This window comes from Trachurus trachurus (assembly GCF_905171665.1).
Source record: "Trachurus trachurus genome assembly, chromosome: 16".
Classification (NCBI taxonomy): domain Eukaryota; kingdom Metazoa; phylum Chordata; class Actinopteri; order Carangiformes; family Carangidae; genus Trachurus; species Trachurus trachurus.
This window is the reverse complement of record NC_139902.1, coordinates 17,860,110-17,876,384: the sequence shown is the minus strand read 5'-3', so window position 1 is coordinate 17,876,384 and position 16,275 is coordinate 17,860,110. Positions and strand designations below refer to the sequence as shown.

At 40.7% G+C, this 16,275-nt stretch overlaps 1 protein-coding gene across 1 annotated transcript; it reads left to right on the top strand.

Moving 5' to 3' along the window:
- Positions 1 to 1,090: 1,090 nt before the first annotated feature.
- LOC310999898 (solute carrier family 45 member 4-like) lies at positions 1,091 to 13,784 on the top strand. Its single transcript, XM_083990506.1, has 12 exons — positions 1,091 to 1,396; positions 5,474 to 5,662; positions 5,764 to 5,943; positions 6,057 to 6,718; positions 6,902 to 7,048; positions 7,662 to 7,910; positions 8,407 to 8,526; positions 9,482 to 9,581; positions 10,054 to 10,134; positions 10,247 to 10,377; positions 10,723 to 10,791; positions 10,929 to 13,784. The coding sequence occupies exons 1-12, from the start codon at positions 1,138 to 1,140 to the stop codon at positions 11,229 to 11,231; spliced, it is 2,490 nt and encodes an 829-aa protein (XP_083846632.1). The 5' UTR covers positions 1,091 to 1,137; the 3' UTR covers positions 11,232 to 13,784.
- Positions 13,785 to 16,275: the final 2,491 nt, after the last annotated feature.

The window sequence follows — 16,275 nt, the reverse complement described above, 5'->3', positions numbered from 1 at the left end:
GCCTGCCAAGTAGTAAAAAGTTTATGGGTTCAGACAATGTCATTGTAACTGATTAAAAAAAAGATATCAAGGTGTTGCAAAACTAGTTTAACCTCTTTTTTTTTTCTTTTTTCTGTCATAAGATCCATGTAATGAGTCTATACCCTCAATAAACCATTGTTAGTTCTGTATAACAGGGTGTTTTATTTGTATGAGTGTAAACTTGTTGCCAGTGCACTTCCTTGGATTAGGGCAGCATTTTTCTAAAGCCCAGACATTTTTTATGTCCCTCCATGGGACCCATCTGCACTGAAGCATTTTTCTTTTTACACATGGGAACTTTTTAGCATTTGGCCTTTAACCCCTTACTTACAAAAACAAATATTTTTTTTGTGAATAAGTGTCATCCTATCTGACACTTATTCAAAAAATACTTCACGAATGGGCATGTTGAAATCAATGTGTTACATTGTAATTGCATCATATTACTGTCTAACCAGTAAATGTTTTTTCTGCAGGTGGCTGTGTGACTCAGAGGGTTTCCACATGCTTTGACCTTGACTTGCCCCGAAGCACACTCTGATGCACGTGCACAGACTCCTGCCGACCCCCACTTTGCTCTCACGCTGCTTTCCACAAACACAGCTACTGGAACCACCTCCACACATATTGCTACCCCTCTCCTCCTACCTCCTCTGCTCCTCCCCTCTTCATACTTCTGGAGCTTGCAGATCTCTGCTCTTCCTTAGTTTTGAATTTGTGCAAGTCACAGTGAGGAACATTACTGCACTCCTGCAGAGCTACTGAGTCATACACTCTTGTCAAATGATGGTTACAGGATAAAATGTATGGAACATATTTTTACCGCTTCAGTTTTTTGGACATATCAATCTCATTACAGCGATGATTCCTGCCTCCTTCCTCAGCCATTTTCTGTTTTTTTTGTTCCAAGCTCAGAATATGTTGACCAGCAGAGATGCTCGCTGATTATTCTTTTTGGATATCTCCTCCTCTGAAACAGTGAGTGATCAAGATGAAAACTGTGGACATCCCTTATATACGTTTAGTCTAGTATAACATAGTACAGTGTGCTCACCTATAAAGGAAAATAGCAAGAAGTGGTGTACACTCACATAAAGCGACCATCAAGCAAAATAAATGGTTCCTCTCAAGCCAAACCATGCTGAAAAGGGAGGAGAAGCAGAGGAGAGGGAGGCTTCTGGCCTTCTGGAGAGGAGAAAACCTAAGGAAGAAGGAGATGAGAATGAACGTGACAACGAGAAGGAGGTGGAGGAGGAGGGCCGAGTTGTGCGGATTCCTCTGCATCGCTGGGTAATGAATGGGGCAGTGATGTTTGGACGTGAATTCTGCTATGCCATGGAAACAGCATTGGTGACACCAGTGCTGCTGCAGATAGGTAAGGAGATGCAACAGTCAGAAACGAGCACTTTTCTTGCTCAAAGATAATGCTGTAGCAATATTAAAGACTTTAAAATTCAAGAATCTTGACAGCAGTGAAACTTCCACAAGTGTTACTCTTGCTTACCTTTTCAACTGTGATGAATATTTGACACAGACAAAGACTTGTAGTAACACTAGTTGTACACACAACAAGTGGGTAAATACCTTTTAAATTGAGAAAAATAAGTTAGAGAGATTGTAACTACTAGACAGTATTTGCTTAATGTACCCAGTGGTTTGCTGTCAGTGCAGCCATATATAGTTTCAAAGCTGGTGTTTACACTAGCTGTATAGCATACTAGATTTATAGCATATTTAGTTAACCCTGCCATGTATCTTAGTTTTGTAGTTAACTTCTGGCAATGTTCCCCTTGTTAGTTTTAGGAGTTGTCCAGATGAGCATCATGCATTTGGTTCATTGTCTTTCTCTAAAAGTTGTTGGGTTTGATTAGTGTTGAGGTCTGTCACAGCTATCCACAAGTTTCCAGGTGCAACAGTAGTTGGGGAAACAGCAACAACAATGTGGAATTTTACTGTCGTTGCCTTAGCCAGGCCGGACATTTTCATCACTGTCGTGTACCTGTGTGCCCAGCAGTAGCCAACAGGGGCTATGGAATTAGATGTCAGGTTTGCCACCATAGCAGAAATGAAACAAAGGCATTTTTTCCCCTGGCCAGGTATTACAAGAATGTCCAACACAGCACATTTCTCTCTCTGTTTTCCTCCCTGTTCACAATATTGTAAGAAAGAAAATGTTTTAAAAAACTTGAAATCATGCTCATTCAAGGTGTTTTTTAAGCATATCCAGTTTTTCTTTGGTAATATAAAGGTAATCTGTATGACAAATGTTATAGAAAGAGTTTAATATCATTATGGCCTGTCTGTAGGTAAAATAGGTTGATGTCTTCTGACCATCCAAGGCTAAACCCACGGAGAGAAAGGACTGTTGTAAATGAGTCACCATATGATAGATGACAATTGTTTATTTTGGCCTAGGATTATTGGTTTAAAGTAAAAAGATAACTACCACCCCTGAAGTTCAGAATGAACCTTTTTCATGACATGCCATTTAAAGAGGGAAAGGTGCACACAAAAAGACATGTCCGGCCAAAGAGATGTTGAGTCTGTAGCTTTCCTTCCTCTGCCCATTCAGTGATTCAACAGTATGCCAACACCACCTTCAGAAACTTTAACACGTTAAACCCAAGGGGGCAGTTGTCGGTCTGAGAAGTGAAGCTCACTTCCGCATTCAAAAAGCTGCAATCCCCTCGGCTGTCGCTGGGGGCTGGCTCCAGAAGGGAGCAACTCCAATCGAGCCCCATGTTAAAATAGCCGATTTTACAGCTTAAAAAAACATATTTACAGCCTGGTACATTTTATTTTTTTGGTCTCAACCGATAGTTTCTACCCCCGCACACACTCTGAGGGGGGTGAATTTTTTTTAAACTCTACTGTTTTACTATTATTAGGTTTAAAGTTCTGGCCAATCAGGGCGCAGAACCGTTGAGTGACAGGTCCGGCGACCGCTGCTACGAGGCCAGTGGGCGGGCTCTCGGCCGGCCAACGGCCGCACCGCTCCAAATATGGCAAGTAGAATCCAACATGGCGCGGTTCAAACCCTCGTAGTAGCGGCACAAAACAGACTCCCCAAAACCAATGGGTGACGTCACGGACGCTACGTCCATTCTTTTTACAGTCTATGGTTAAACCTGGATGAAGAATTACCAGTTTAAAAAGTCGAAACATTATCGCTGTGTTTTTACAAGGTAGACCTTGCTATGTGAGCACTGTAAAACCTGTATCAATCTAGTGCTGGATTTCACAGAGCACTTCAAGCACGATCATACAAGTCCCTCTTGGATATTCATATACCAGGTGGAGTCCTATCAGCACTTTTAGGGCAGTGAATCCATAAACTGATAAACAAAAATGTGGATTAGTTGGAATGGAACTATCAAAGATACACAGGGCCACAGATTTGTGTTTATTTTGTATAAAGTACATATTATTATTAAACAATTAATTGCTAGTGATGTAATATACCACCACTTTTTAAGTAATCCTTTATTTTGTAATGCCTGCTTGCAAAACCAATAGAGACAGTTATATACAGCAAACCCTGTCATAGGGTTTGATTAATTTCTATAAACTTCTGAATGTCTGACTCTGATCACTCAAAGCTTATGTTGAATCAATTTAATTCAATGGAATTTAGGATCCTGTTTTCTCAGCTTCACAACTGACTGAAGGAAAGGGTGGCTCTCCAGTCTACACAGGCAGCCACTGCACAGGGCTTTTGCTGTGCAACACTGAACTCAGGCAGGATATGTTTAACTTCTTGCAATGCAAACCAGCCTAAAGAATGTGTCATAGTTTTGCTAAAGGTGGAGTTTTCTTTTAAACAAATAAAAGTTATGTTCGCATACAGTGTTACTCATCAAAGCACACTTTATTTTACTTCTTCATCCTTCAGGTGTTGAACACATTTTCTTTCCTCATTCAATATTTGCAGAGCCGATTCTTTTTAAACTTGCATTGTTTGCATTGTTTCTACTTTCTAGCAGGGTCTTCCTCTGTTGCCAGAATTATATACGTCACCCATGTGCACATGCTTGTGCACGGATGTCCTTGTCCATAATGCATGAGCAGATGGAGAGCCGCTCATAAAAAATAATGCTTCATAGTACCACACAAGGTCAAAACCTCCACAGAGTACCTTTAAGTCTTCCTGTTGGCCTTTTGACAAAACAGTGTGCAGGAATGGGAAAGGGAGACAAAAGGCAAGATATTTTTCTTGCTGCCATATAGTCATCTGGTGTTTTGTTGACTTAAGGGAAAGGGAAAGGCAAGAGCAGAGCAAGGCAGCATGGGTAACAAGTTGTTCCCGTGAGAACCAGTGGGCTCACCCAGCCAGCTGACTGGATTCAAATGCATCACAGTTTTACATTGAGACTAAAATGTCTTTATATGGGGTGGAAAATCCGAGATGTTGTCATCTTTTAGAGATCTTTTTTTTTATTTTATATATAAGTGATGTGCATAGTTATGCATACATTTGACATACAGTAGCAGTAAAACAGATATGTGCAGTTATAGTCAAATCCCTGCCATCAAGCTGGCCACGAGAATTTCCTTATTTCACTACAGAGCATGATAAAGCATGACAGTCCTGTCTTATGACAGAGCCAACTGGAAGTGATTTCACCACTTTTCCTGGCTTGTTGGTGCTCATTTCTTTCTGTGTTGCAACAGGCTGCCTCATTATCTGAAATGTTGTTGCCGACCTGAAAGCCAGTGGTAGAGGAAGCTGTGTAAGAGCACTCGTGGTTCTACAGCTACGCACTGGTATGCAAGTGCTGTCATGTGCTATGCTTTTATAAACAATGGAGCACAGGAAAACTTTCACCTTTTTGTGCAGAGCAAACTCCCACTGCTTTAGTTATTCTGCTTCCTGCAAGACAAATGTATGAATAGGTGGAGGAGTGAGTTTTATACCAGGATACAAAGGTTGTTAAGCTGATAGTATAAGCCAGTAGTTAGGTAGTCTGAGTTAAAGATAACATTCATGATACAAAGAAAATAAAATAAAAAAACACTAAACACACAAATTAAATGTAAATGTTCAGATCTCAAAAAATGAACACGGAAGACACTAAACACAAAAGACAAAGAACTACCCATATTAGAAGCAGCAAGGATGTATTTTTATGTCATGCAGCGTATGCAGAGTAAAAGTATTCAGGCTGAAACTAATCAGATTCTCTGATTGAAAGATATTTATCTTTGTTAATTTCTAGAGCCCGTCAGCAAAGAGTGTTTCGTTAAGTGTCCTTTCATGTCTATCATTTAATTGTCCGTTGTATTCTGTCCTGGTATTACTCAACTCTGTAAAGCACAGACAAAATAGCTGCTGTAATGATGCAATTTATTATGGTAACTCCTATCAGTGAGGTCAAATATAAAATGTATAGATTTTAATCTGATGATACTTTGTTAATCTGAATACACCTACCATTCTTTTCATTGTTTCCAGGCCTTCCCGAACAATATTACAGTTTAACCTGGTTCCTCAGTCCAATCCTCGGTCTCCTCTTCACCCCTTTGATCGGCTCAGCAAGTGACCGATGTACTCTGCGATGGGGCCGGAGGAGACCATTCATCCTGGCTCTGTGTGTGGGTGTGCTGCTGGGAGTGGCACTGTTTTTAAATGGATCATTAATAGGTGAGGAGAAGGTTTCAAAGAAAATCTCCACTCGCAAATTGAAATACTCGTACTTAAAATACTTGTTTAACATCTGTGTATATGTTACCATTTTCTTTCAGGCCTTTCTGTTGGTGATAGTCCCAACAGCCAGCCAATCGGCATCGTCCTTACTGTACTAGGTGTGGTGGTGTTGGATTTCGCTGCTGATGCGTCTGAAGGACCAATCAGAGCTTACCTCCTTGATGTTGCTGATACTGAGGAGCAAGATATGGCCCTGAATATTCATGCATTCTCTGCTGGTAAGATGTAGAAAATATAATAATAATATAATAATAGTCAGAGATCTGCTTGTGTTTAATGTATTTGTCCTTGTTTTTGGAACTAACATCCGTCTCCATATCTGTTTCTCTAGGGCTTGGTGGAGCCGTGGGCTACATGTTAGGTGGTCTAGACTGGACTGGCACAGCTCTGGGCCAAGCATTTAAATCACAGGAACAGGTCCTTTTCCTGTTTGCTGGCATCATCTTCATTATCTCTGTCACGCTGCACATGTTCAGTATCCCTGAGCGACCTTTCACTCCATCCAACAAGCTCAAAGCCACAAGAAGTGGGGAGTCCACCAGCCAGTTGTCTCTCAGACCTGTTGGCAACATGCCACCGTTACTCGATGTAATTGCAGAAGAGGATGCCTCTGCACTAGTTACTTCCAGAGAAGATGACGAATCAGGTCCCGAGGACGAAGACATGGATTTCCTTGCAGTTGATCGAGTGCGGAGTAAGAGCGATTCGGTCTTAGCCATGCCAGATGCTACGATTGAGTTGGATTCTGACCTCGACCCCGACACACAACTTTTCCTCCAAGAAGTGCCTCACTTTCTTCCAGAATCACAGGGTGAACTAGAAGATGCTTTCAAGCCATCAGACTACAGTATTGAGTCCCCATCTCCATCCGGTGCATCACATGCCTTCACTGATGCGATGGTCCTGGATCCTAAAAATCCAGTTTTGGCCGAACATAAGGCTCCAACAAACTCTCAGATCAGTTCTGGCTCAGAGGACTCGTACCTGAGACAGGTGAAATAAGCTGCTACAGTTGCAGATGTTGTTTGTTTTAGCTTAATGACTTTAAGACAGTGAACCATTCCATTGCTTGTATCAAATTATTTCATGTTATTGTTTTCTATTGGCAATATATGAAAACTTAGTGTTTCATATGTTATTTCATGTGGACTCTGTGCATCTCTCCAATCCCTGCAGGTCAAGGCTGCCAATGGTCAGAACGCCTGCTCGTCTTCCTCTGATCACTCCAATCCACTGAAAACCCACACTTCCACTAAGACTGGGAACCGCTCTGCCAACCCCTCCGTTTCATCACAGCCATACAGACACACCTTCTACAGACAAGTACAATTTCATTTGTCATTTTTAAAAATGTACTTTATTTAAAGCAGAAGTGAGTGATCCGGTCGTTTTCGCTAATGCTGCGTTCCAGGCAGGCTTTTGAAATCGTAAATTACAGCTTCAAGTCACAACTTACGACTTTGTAGCGTTCCAGGCAACCCACTCGTGTTTTTCCGACCTGTTTTACCGGTGAAAGTCACTATAACGGCCACTCGTAACTTCCGACCGGTGAACTCGTACCAGATCGAACTGGTACCACTTCACGGTCGGAAAAATACGAGTTTCCTTGAACGCACCATAACAGTCCTCGTCGCTACGTCACCACATTCACGGCGTTCCTTGGCTGCACACACAGCCCTGCATGCCGTTCTCTCTCCTCATTGGATAAAAACTGTAGGATACGATAAATGTTTTCTCTTCGGCTCAGAGCAGAGCAGAGGGACTGAGAGACCCGTGTTTCAGTCCAAACACTCTATGTAAGTGATTGCTGTCGGAAGATATAACTATTTAAGACTTATATTAACACAAATATATCACTCACTTCTGCTTTAATCGTCATAAATTGTTTTTTGCTTGCCACCGCTGTTAAATTTGCTGATTCTTTTTTACTCTCCAGCCGTCTTTTACGTTCTCATACTACGGAAGAGTAGGATCGCAGCGTTACCGACTTAAACGGGCAGCCCCTTCGAGCCCTCTGCGAATCACCACCTCTCGCAGTCTGAATGATCTGAGTGACCTCCAGCGACACGCAGACAGGAGAGAGCTGCAGCTGTCAGTGAGCAGTCTGTCATCTGAGGGCTCAAGCAGTGAGGGAGGAGCAGATAAGGGTACAACTGTTCGACTGCTGTGGTTGTCTATGCTGAAGGTGGGTAAATTACAAAGTTACAGTTGGGTACCTTTCACATTTGAATCAATAGGCCTACTGTACCGATACTCTGTACCTGGGTACCGGTATACAACAGTACCTGTTTTCAGTACTTTTTGTGTGTATGTTTGGTAATTAAAGTTATTTTGTCTATAAAAAAATAGTCAAAATTCTGAGTTTTTTATATTTATTTCCTAAGCCTTTCAGAGTATGTTATGTTTTAAGGATGGGAAATTATTTTCGAATAATTGAGTAGTCACTCAATGAAAAAAAAAATTTGAAAAGTTCATGAGACTATCTTGTCTGAAAAAAAATTGGTTAGTACCACTAAAAGTACTGAATTCGGTACCCATTCCTAGTTACAGTACTATTGCACTGCATCACATGTAAGCAAAACGTATGTTGTTGTAGTCTAACAGAGCAAAGTTTTTGTGGATCTCCTCTATTTTCACCTGCTCAACTTGATTTCTGATTTTGTTTTTCATGTCCATTCTAGATGCCGAGGCAACTGTGGAGACTGTGCATATGTCACCTAATCACATGGTTCTCAATCATAGCCGAAGCAGTGTTTTACACTGATTTCATGGGGCAAGTCATTTTTCACGGAAACCCCACGGTACAAACACACACACACACACACACACACACACACACATTCCAATGCTACCTCTTAAATGGCATGGTTCAGCTTTTTTGGAGTGGGGTTGTATGTTTTACAAATGGCCATTAAAGTCCCACTCCCGCGACCCTTTTCGGCCATTTTAAAACCAGCTCATTAGCCATGCACATTAGCAATGCACCTCTGGGGGGTGGGCGGAGACTGCGCTGTTTTGCACCCGCCCAGCCACCTCCTCGCACCCCACCCCCCGGTTGCTGACAGCTGGACATTGTACAATTACAGATTCAGCGTGTTTAGCGCAAAACTACACACTGGGATTTGATCCCAGACTGGAACATAGTCCTTGCATACAGTGCAAGCTGCTCTACCAGGTGAGCTATACTTGCTATACCATGACAGTTACACCGAGCTGTGAAGCCTTTCACCTCTGAGCCAGATGCAGAGCAGGGCGGGAGCTTGTAGCACTAGTGCCCTCCCCTGGAGCTGTGACACCCTCAACTCCAGTCTCCCTGAAACTGCCAGTTTGCGTCTGCCATTGGTTCACAGCAGTTTGAAGGCAGAAAAACTCAGAAATGCAATTTTGCACTTCCTTTTCTGCTGATATGTCCTCTAACACAAGAAAAATGCCACAGGAACATGTGAAAAGCTCAAAAAACACGATTTTCACGGGAGTGGGTCTTTAAGTACACTATCTGCAGTAGAGAGCATACAACCCCACTTCGAAAAAGCTGAACTATCCCTTTAACTTAAAGATACCAGCATTGACATAATTTGGTATTTTTATACTTTTAATATCACACTAGAGGACAACAGAACATAAACAGTACACCACCCATAGTAATTTAGATATAATAAATAAATATGAATATGAAGATTGCATTATCACTTATCTGGTCTTTTTGTCAAGTCAGCATTTCTCTGATAAAATATTCCTTCCTATTCTTTTTTACAGGCAGCAGCCAATTCCACAGAGCTACAAAATTATCACAAAGGGGTACAGATGGGCTGCTGGGGACTGGTGGTCTACGCTGCTACTTCTGCTGTCTGCTCTGGTAATACACAACCACCATTTATTTGGGATCAGAAGTACAAAAAAGGTAGCCTAGAAATCTAGACGCACCCTAGCGGCAGCAAAAATATTTGCTCCGTAGGTGGGTCTAGAAACGAGCCATAGGAACTTTTTGAGTCTCGAACACCGATTGTGTTCACCAATCACAGCGCTCTATCTGTTTAGTGAGTCGTTGGGCGGGCTTAACACGATGACGATATACATTTTAATTGGCTTGTCAGGCTAACGGCATCCTGCTCGTTGCTCTGATTAGTCGTAGCGCTACCTAGCGCTACCCTATTGCGTGCAGAGGCAGTTTGAAAGACAGCCTTCATCCCGCCCCCTGGATTGAGCCGAGGTCTACCGGTCGTTGCCAGACTATACATTTTAATGATATAGTCTGGCTTGTCAGGCTACAAAAAAGGAGAATTGATTGAACAATTAAACTTCCTCTCTGTCTCTTTCTTTCCATCCAGCCATTCTTCAGAAGTACCTGGATAACTTTGATCTGAGCATTAAGGTCATCTACATCGTGGGGACTCTGGGATTCTCAATAGGTCTGTTAATACATAAGAATAAACAGATGTCAGTAATGCAGCAGGAGCAGATGCTCATAGTCTCAATAAAGGTAGAGACAAGTATTAAATCTGTTATTCCTCCATATTTTAGGAACTGCAGTCATGGCGATCTTCCCTAACGTTTATGTTTCCATGGTGATGATCAGTAGCATGGGCATAATCTCCATGAGTATCTCCTACTGTCCCTATGCATTACTGGGGCAGTACCATGAAATCAAAGAGGTATGTACCCCCACAAACACTACACACATATATATCCATGCACACCGTTACTACCTGATGACACTGATTATCCATATTATATAGTTTTCATGTGCTATTATTAATTGACAGAATTGTTTTATTGTGTCTTAAGTAGCCCAGTGAAGCTAAGTCAAGTGTTAGTACATTAAATCAAGTGTTAGAGGTCAATGTGATGTTTGTTCTGTCTTGTCTCTCAGACAAACAGTTAACAATTTTTGTTTTTACAAAAATATTATATCATATTCTTGTATATACAGTATATACTAATAATGCTTGGAGACTATGTTTGCACATGAAGTTATAATCTCTCTTTCCTTTCCTCAGTACATTCACCACAGTCCAGCAAACACTCGGAGAGGTTTTGGTATCGACTGTGCCATCTTATCCTGCCAGGTGAGCCTTCATGTGTTTTAAATCCAAATTAAATGTTTTTAGTTTGCTCTAAAATTAAACTGATACTACAGCAGTAACACAAGATGAATCTTTATTTTCTACTTTTCTTACTACTTTACTTTTCTCTCCATTTCCAGGTCTATATCAGCCAGATATTGGTTGCGTCGGCCCTGGGAGCTGTGGTAGAGGCAGTTGGCAGTGTGCGCGTCATTCCTGTTGTGGCCTCTGTAGGCTCCTTCCTTGGATTCCTTAGTGCCTGGTTTCTCGTCATTTATCCCGATTTGGAGCCCAGCAGCTCAGAGCAGGGCCAGGGCTTGGTGGATACGTCTGGAGATTCAGACCAGAATGGAGGAAGGACCAGTGACCAGAAACTGGCTCTGCTGAACGTCACATACAGAGACAGTTTAAAGATGACAGAGAATCACTCTGTTGCAGAATAAGCATGAACACGGAGTATGGTTAAGGTTCAGCCTCAGCAAGGACAAGCCATAGCAAGTGAGGATTGTACCAATTGAATTGAAACATGGCAGAAATCTGGGTAGGCTGGATTTAGCTGGATATCTTCTTGGAACATAGGACTGACAAGAAGAAATTAGTTCAGTTTTGGGCTGCTGTACTTGTTGCTACCTCAACCTGAGTGCAGGGTTTCTTTGGGACCTTAAAATCGGCAGAGACCTAGTATTAGATACAAATAAATGTTTGGATAGATAGATGTAAGCCATTAAAACACAGAGCCACATGACAGTGATTTGGTTAGACTATTGAAACCCACTTAGCGCAGACTACTGAAGCAAACAAGTCTTTATTTTGAAAACATAAATGGGGAGCACACAAAGCACTTTCTGTCTCATTTCTGGACAGCGCCGTCACACTGATGCTCCAGAATGTTTGACATTTGACTTCACAGAAGCTGCTCTATAATTGCTTATTGGACAATCGTGATGCTGTAAAAGTGTTAAGTTTGTGTACCTCTGCATTACTTAGGTCGACGTAGGCTGAATGCAGATGTAAATAATCTGTTCAGGGAATACCTTGTGATGACATTGTTACTCAGTGCCACAGAGTTTCCAAACTACACGTAACCTTCTACATTTGTTGACTTCCACATGAGAATTTGTTTAATTTCATATACTGGTACTTTTTTTATCCACATTTATGATATTGGAACTTAAAACATAGCAGGCTAGTGTGCAGTTCAAAGTGCTCTTTTATGAGTTTTTTTTTTTTAGTTTTTTTTATGATCGCCTACTGTATACAGAAGCACCAAAAGTCTGAATGCCATATTCTTCTTTCTTCATGCCATGATAGACAAGCAATGTACTATCATCACGTAGCCTGCAGCTGAGACCGTTTTTGGCCCTGTAGTTGATACATGACAGACTTTTCACTGCCATTATTGTGGAGTTATTGGTAGTTTATCAAGCCCTCTCATATAGACCTCAGAAGGTTTTGGGTTTCAGTGTGATTGTTTTTTTAGGGTGTCATTAATTTCGCTTTCTACTGAATTCATTTTAAAGTTTTGAAATATACATTCCAAATACAGTTAGTTAATGATGATCTTAGGTTCATCATGGTACATTTGTCATATACAGTCTTAATAATTGGATAGAAATACTCTATCACTGTAAAAAGGGATTGGACATTCTACTTGTACTTTGTATTGGAGGCCTTGCTTTACATATTACTATATTACATTATTACTGTGCCTGTCTGATCACATGACAGCTGACAAATATGGAGATAAATAGTCCCTGCACAGCCATGTCAGTAAATGTCAGAATACCAAACATGAAAGGTAGCAGAGAGTCTTCTGAGAATTATTGTGTGTATTTAGCATACAGTATAGCTAAGGGTCTGACCCCTACCCTACTCTAACAGGATTTAGTCACAAACTTAGTGTAATAAGCTATAGATTTATGTGCAGTCTAACCTAATAAAACAGCCTAATCTCTCCTCTCTGAAGGCTCGTCTTCAGTAGAGCCTTATCTCTGCTGAGTATGAGAGTTGGTGTAAATGCCCAGAGCAGCCTTAAGCTCACTGATGAGAGCATTATTCATTTTATTTTAATGTCACATGGTCTGAAACTGTTCCAGAGGTCTACAATGCTGCATCTCACATGGGAGAGGACCACCTCTATGGAAGACCAATGACCGATCTATGCAAACTTGAATTTCCCTTGACTGGGGTATTACGACCAAATGAACCTACAAAAAAGCACAGGGCCTTCTCACAAGTGAAATCACTTAACCGTTTTTTTTGTTGTTGTTTTTTTTAAATTCTGACTCTGACTGAGCACAAGATGTTTGTTTTCATCACACTCTTGAGATACTTCTTTATTTTGTCCACCAGTATTCAGGCAATGCTAACAGTATTTGTTAGGACCTTGCATCCTGCTAACTTTGTAATTGCTTTACCAGTCATGACAGAAAAGTGTCTTTTATGGTGCGTTCATCGTCATAGGATTCAAGGCCTCAAGATTTACACAACTAGATTAACAAGTGCTACAAAGGGAACATCCTCACTGTGTGAATTTTTGCATCAGACATCAAAGGGAAAGTGTTGAGACAGATATAACACAAATTATTATAATTATTTCTTTTTGTAAATAATCTCAAGAAACTAAGTATGTGTGACATGCAGCGTGTGCCATCATGTTCTTATTAGCAGCTGTGATAAGGTAAGGGTTTTGTTAGTGGTAGGGTTCCACTTTTGCTAACGTTATGTTTTTCAGCTGATATACGGTACTAATCCAGATAACATTTCAATTAGATCATAAGAAGTCGGTTCGGTTCAATGAGTCATTTAACTTCAGCTGGTCTTAATGTTCTATATTTCCATCTCACCAAGAAGCTCTGTCTGTGGGAACGACTCTGTTTTCATGCTGAAAAAGAAAAAGAATTTCTGGTTCATTGAACCTGTTTTGATTTTATACAAATGTTAAGACTTTTTGGACGATAGTCTGTGTTTTATTTTGAAAGTCAATCACTGATGTGTTTGTGTGTGTGTTTTCAAGTGATATTTTTTGGTTCTCTTTGCTGCTGTACAGACCTTTGTACAATGAAAAATGGTATTTTTGTACCAGTTATTTGAAAAAAAAGACAAAGAATGCACCCTCAATTGTTTCTGTGTTTTTATTTTTATTTTTATCATTAATCCCTCACACATTGTTTTCCCTCTTGCTTTTCTTCCTATTCTTTTATAGATATTTGTGATTTTGGGGAAAAAAGGCAAAACAAAAACACAAACTCAAGCAAAAATAAGTTTTGAATAATAATTTAATATGTATCATGATACAAATGTTTGCAACCTCACTGTCATTTGTTCACACTGACAAATTTAAAATATTTTTTTTTACTTCATAAAACTATAAACGTCAGTATGAATAATAGTAATAATCAGGCCTATCATATCTTATAGTTCATGTTTTTATATTGCTATATTGCCTACTGCACAACCCATGCGTTTGCTGTTGAGTCCACTGATGTTTAATTCACAGTTATTGGCATTTTAACATAAAGTAACCCCTCAAACCATCAGGTCGACTTTAGCCTATAATATAGCCATACACATTATATTACATAACAATATAGGGTATATAGATATTAAACACGTTTAATACTGCCACCCAGAGGTTATGATGGGTTACTGCATCAACCATGATAGTACAGGAATTACAATGTGATCAAGTTATGTCACAGCATCGGGACATAGCCTACATGTAAGTTTTTATAGGATGTCACCGTTTATTATTAAATGTCCAGTGTTCATTGGTGTGCTTGGAGGGAGGGAGGTCGCTTGACGCCTGTTGCTGCATTAGTCAGCTTATTGTCCAGTGTTTTTCAAAGAACAGATTAATTAATAGTGCACGGTGCATGATATAATTATTCTTCAACATTACCGTATTCCTTGTGCTTCCCCGAGGCATCAATGCGCATGTTTGTCTGTGCACGCACAGAAACAGGAAGCGGCCTGACGCAGATCATGGGAACTAGATGAGCCGCCGGTGTCATTCGCTGCAGGATACAGACATGAATGGATGAGTGAGGAGCCGCACAGAGGTCTGCGAGGAGGTCAGTGACTTGACAGAGAAACTTTATCTGCTTGGGCGAGTTTGGGTCTTAACTTTTAAGTTAGGTCGAGGGTTATCTAAGGGCTAACTTGACGGGACGCATCCTCACCTGCACAGCGAGAGACGCTTGATCACATGTCACACCAGCAATAAAATAGTTCCAGCTGTTCTGTAAACTTAAATGAATAAAACTCCTAAACTCTGTGCTAAGCTAAACCACACTTTACTCTGTGTAGTCATATCCAAACACTGCTGCTCTAGATTACATTCCTTGGTAATGTATTTTCAGTTGATTTCCAGATTCCAGATACTTTTTGATAGATATATGATTATTGAAATAAGTAAAGTGATGAAGTGATGGAAGTGATGCAAAGTCATGTTGATGTACTCATGTTATCAATTTCTGCTAACAGTCTCCATGCTGTTCTTCATGAAAGCTGGGAAAGTCTGCCATTAACTTCAAATTTTCTGCATTTGTATGGGAGGACATGTAAAAGCGGGAGACATCAGACAGTGTTAAGTCTCTCTTCCAGGCTGTGGTTATAGCCTACATCTTATTTCCTTGTAATTGATTCCTATGGTCAGATTTTTTTTCTCCTAGGTTGTATCTCTGGCTGCCAACTCACTCTGGTAACCACAGTCAGTCCTCTCCTTCTGTAAACACTTTGTTATGGTAGCTTTCCCCACTCCTTAGCTCTGACCCTGTACACTGCTTTCCTGTGTTTTTAAGGACGTGTTTGACCCAGATCTCAATACAAGCTTGCCGGCCTCAGACCTGAAAGAGAGAAATGTCAGATTGTCATGTGTTTGTTTATGCTGCGTATTGTGCGGTGAAATCATTACAAGATGTAACACTGGTTCAGATTTTGCATCTAAAAAGATTGCGTTTTTTATGGGTTTATGTGGAATTCTCCCTGTTTTTCAGTGATCACATGATTGTGCTGTAGATTATAATGATCGTGTCACATCTTTGGACTAATAATGGAGGGACAGCAGCCGGTCATGTGGCATCCTCTTTAATGGGAAATTAGTAAAGTTATGCTGAACATTCTTGCTGCTGATGGTTAGTTAACATTTCATGCATCTTTCCTAGGGAGAGCAATTGGGAGTTATTTTAGTCTCACTGTTTCTGTATTATCTGTACAGCCCATCATGTGTGGCCTTATAACAAGTCATGTTCTCTGTGTTTGTGTGTATCTTCCTTTGTGCACATGAGCTTATATTTTCCAAGAACTGACTGGACCGCGAGGTGTCTGAGCTGTAAAGGAGAAGTAGCAACCATCGAGGGATAAAGACAGTGATTGGATATAGTGCAGAAAAACACTCATCAGTGCTGTGACATCTGCTGTCATGCCAACATTTTATCTGTAAAGTCTAATTCAGCTTCATGGATTCACTTTCCTAAGTTGTCAGAT

Excerpts from the sequence above, each read along its gene's own strand:
- LOC310999898 (XM_083990506.1), top strand. The coding sequence starts at position 1,138 with ATGGTTCCTCTCAAGCCAAACCATGCTGAAAAGGGAGGAGAAGCAGAG. Across the intron at positions 6,719-6,901 it reads AGGACTCGTACCTGAGACAG|GTCAAGGCTGCCAATGGTCA; the intron begins GTGAAATAAGCT and ends CAATCCCTGCAG. Across the intron at positions 8,527-9,481 it reads TTTTTCACGGAAACCCCACG|GCAGCAGCCAATTCCACAGA; the intron begins GTACAAACACAC and ends TCTTTTTTACAG.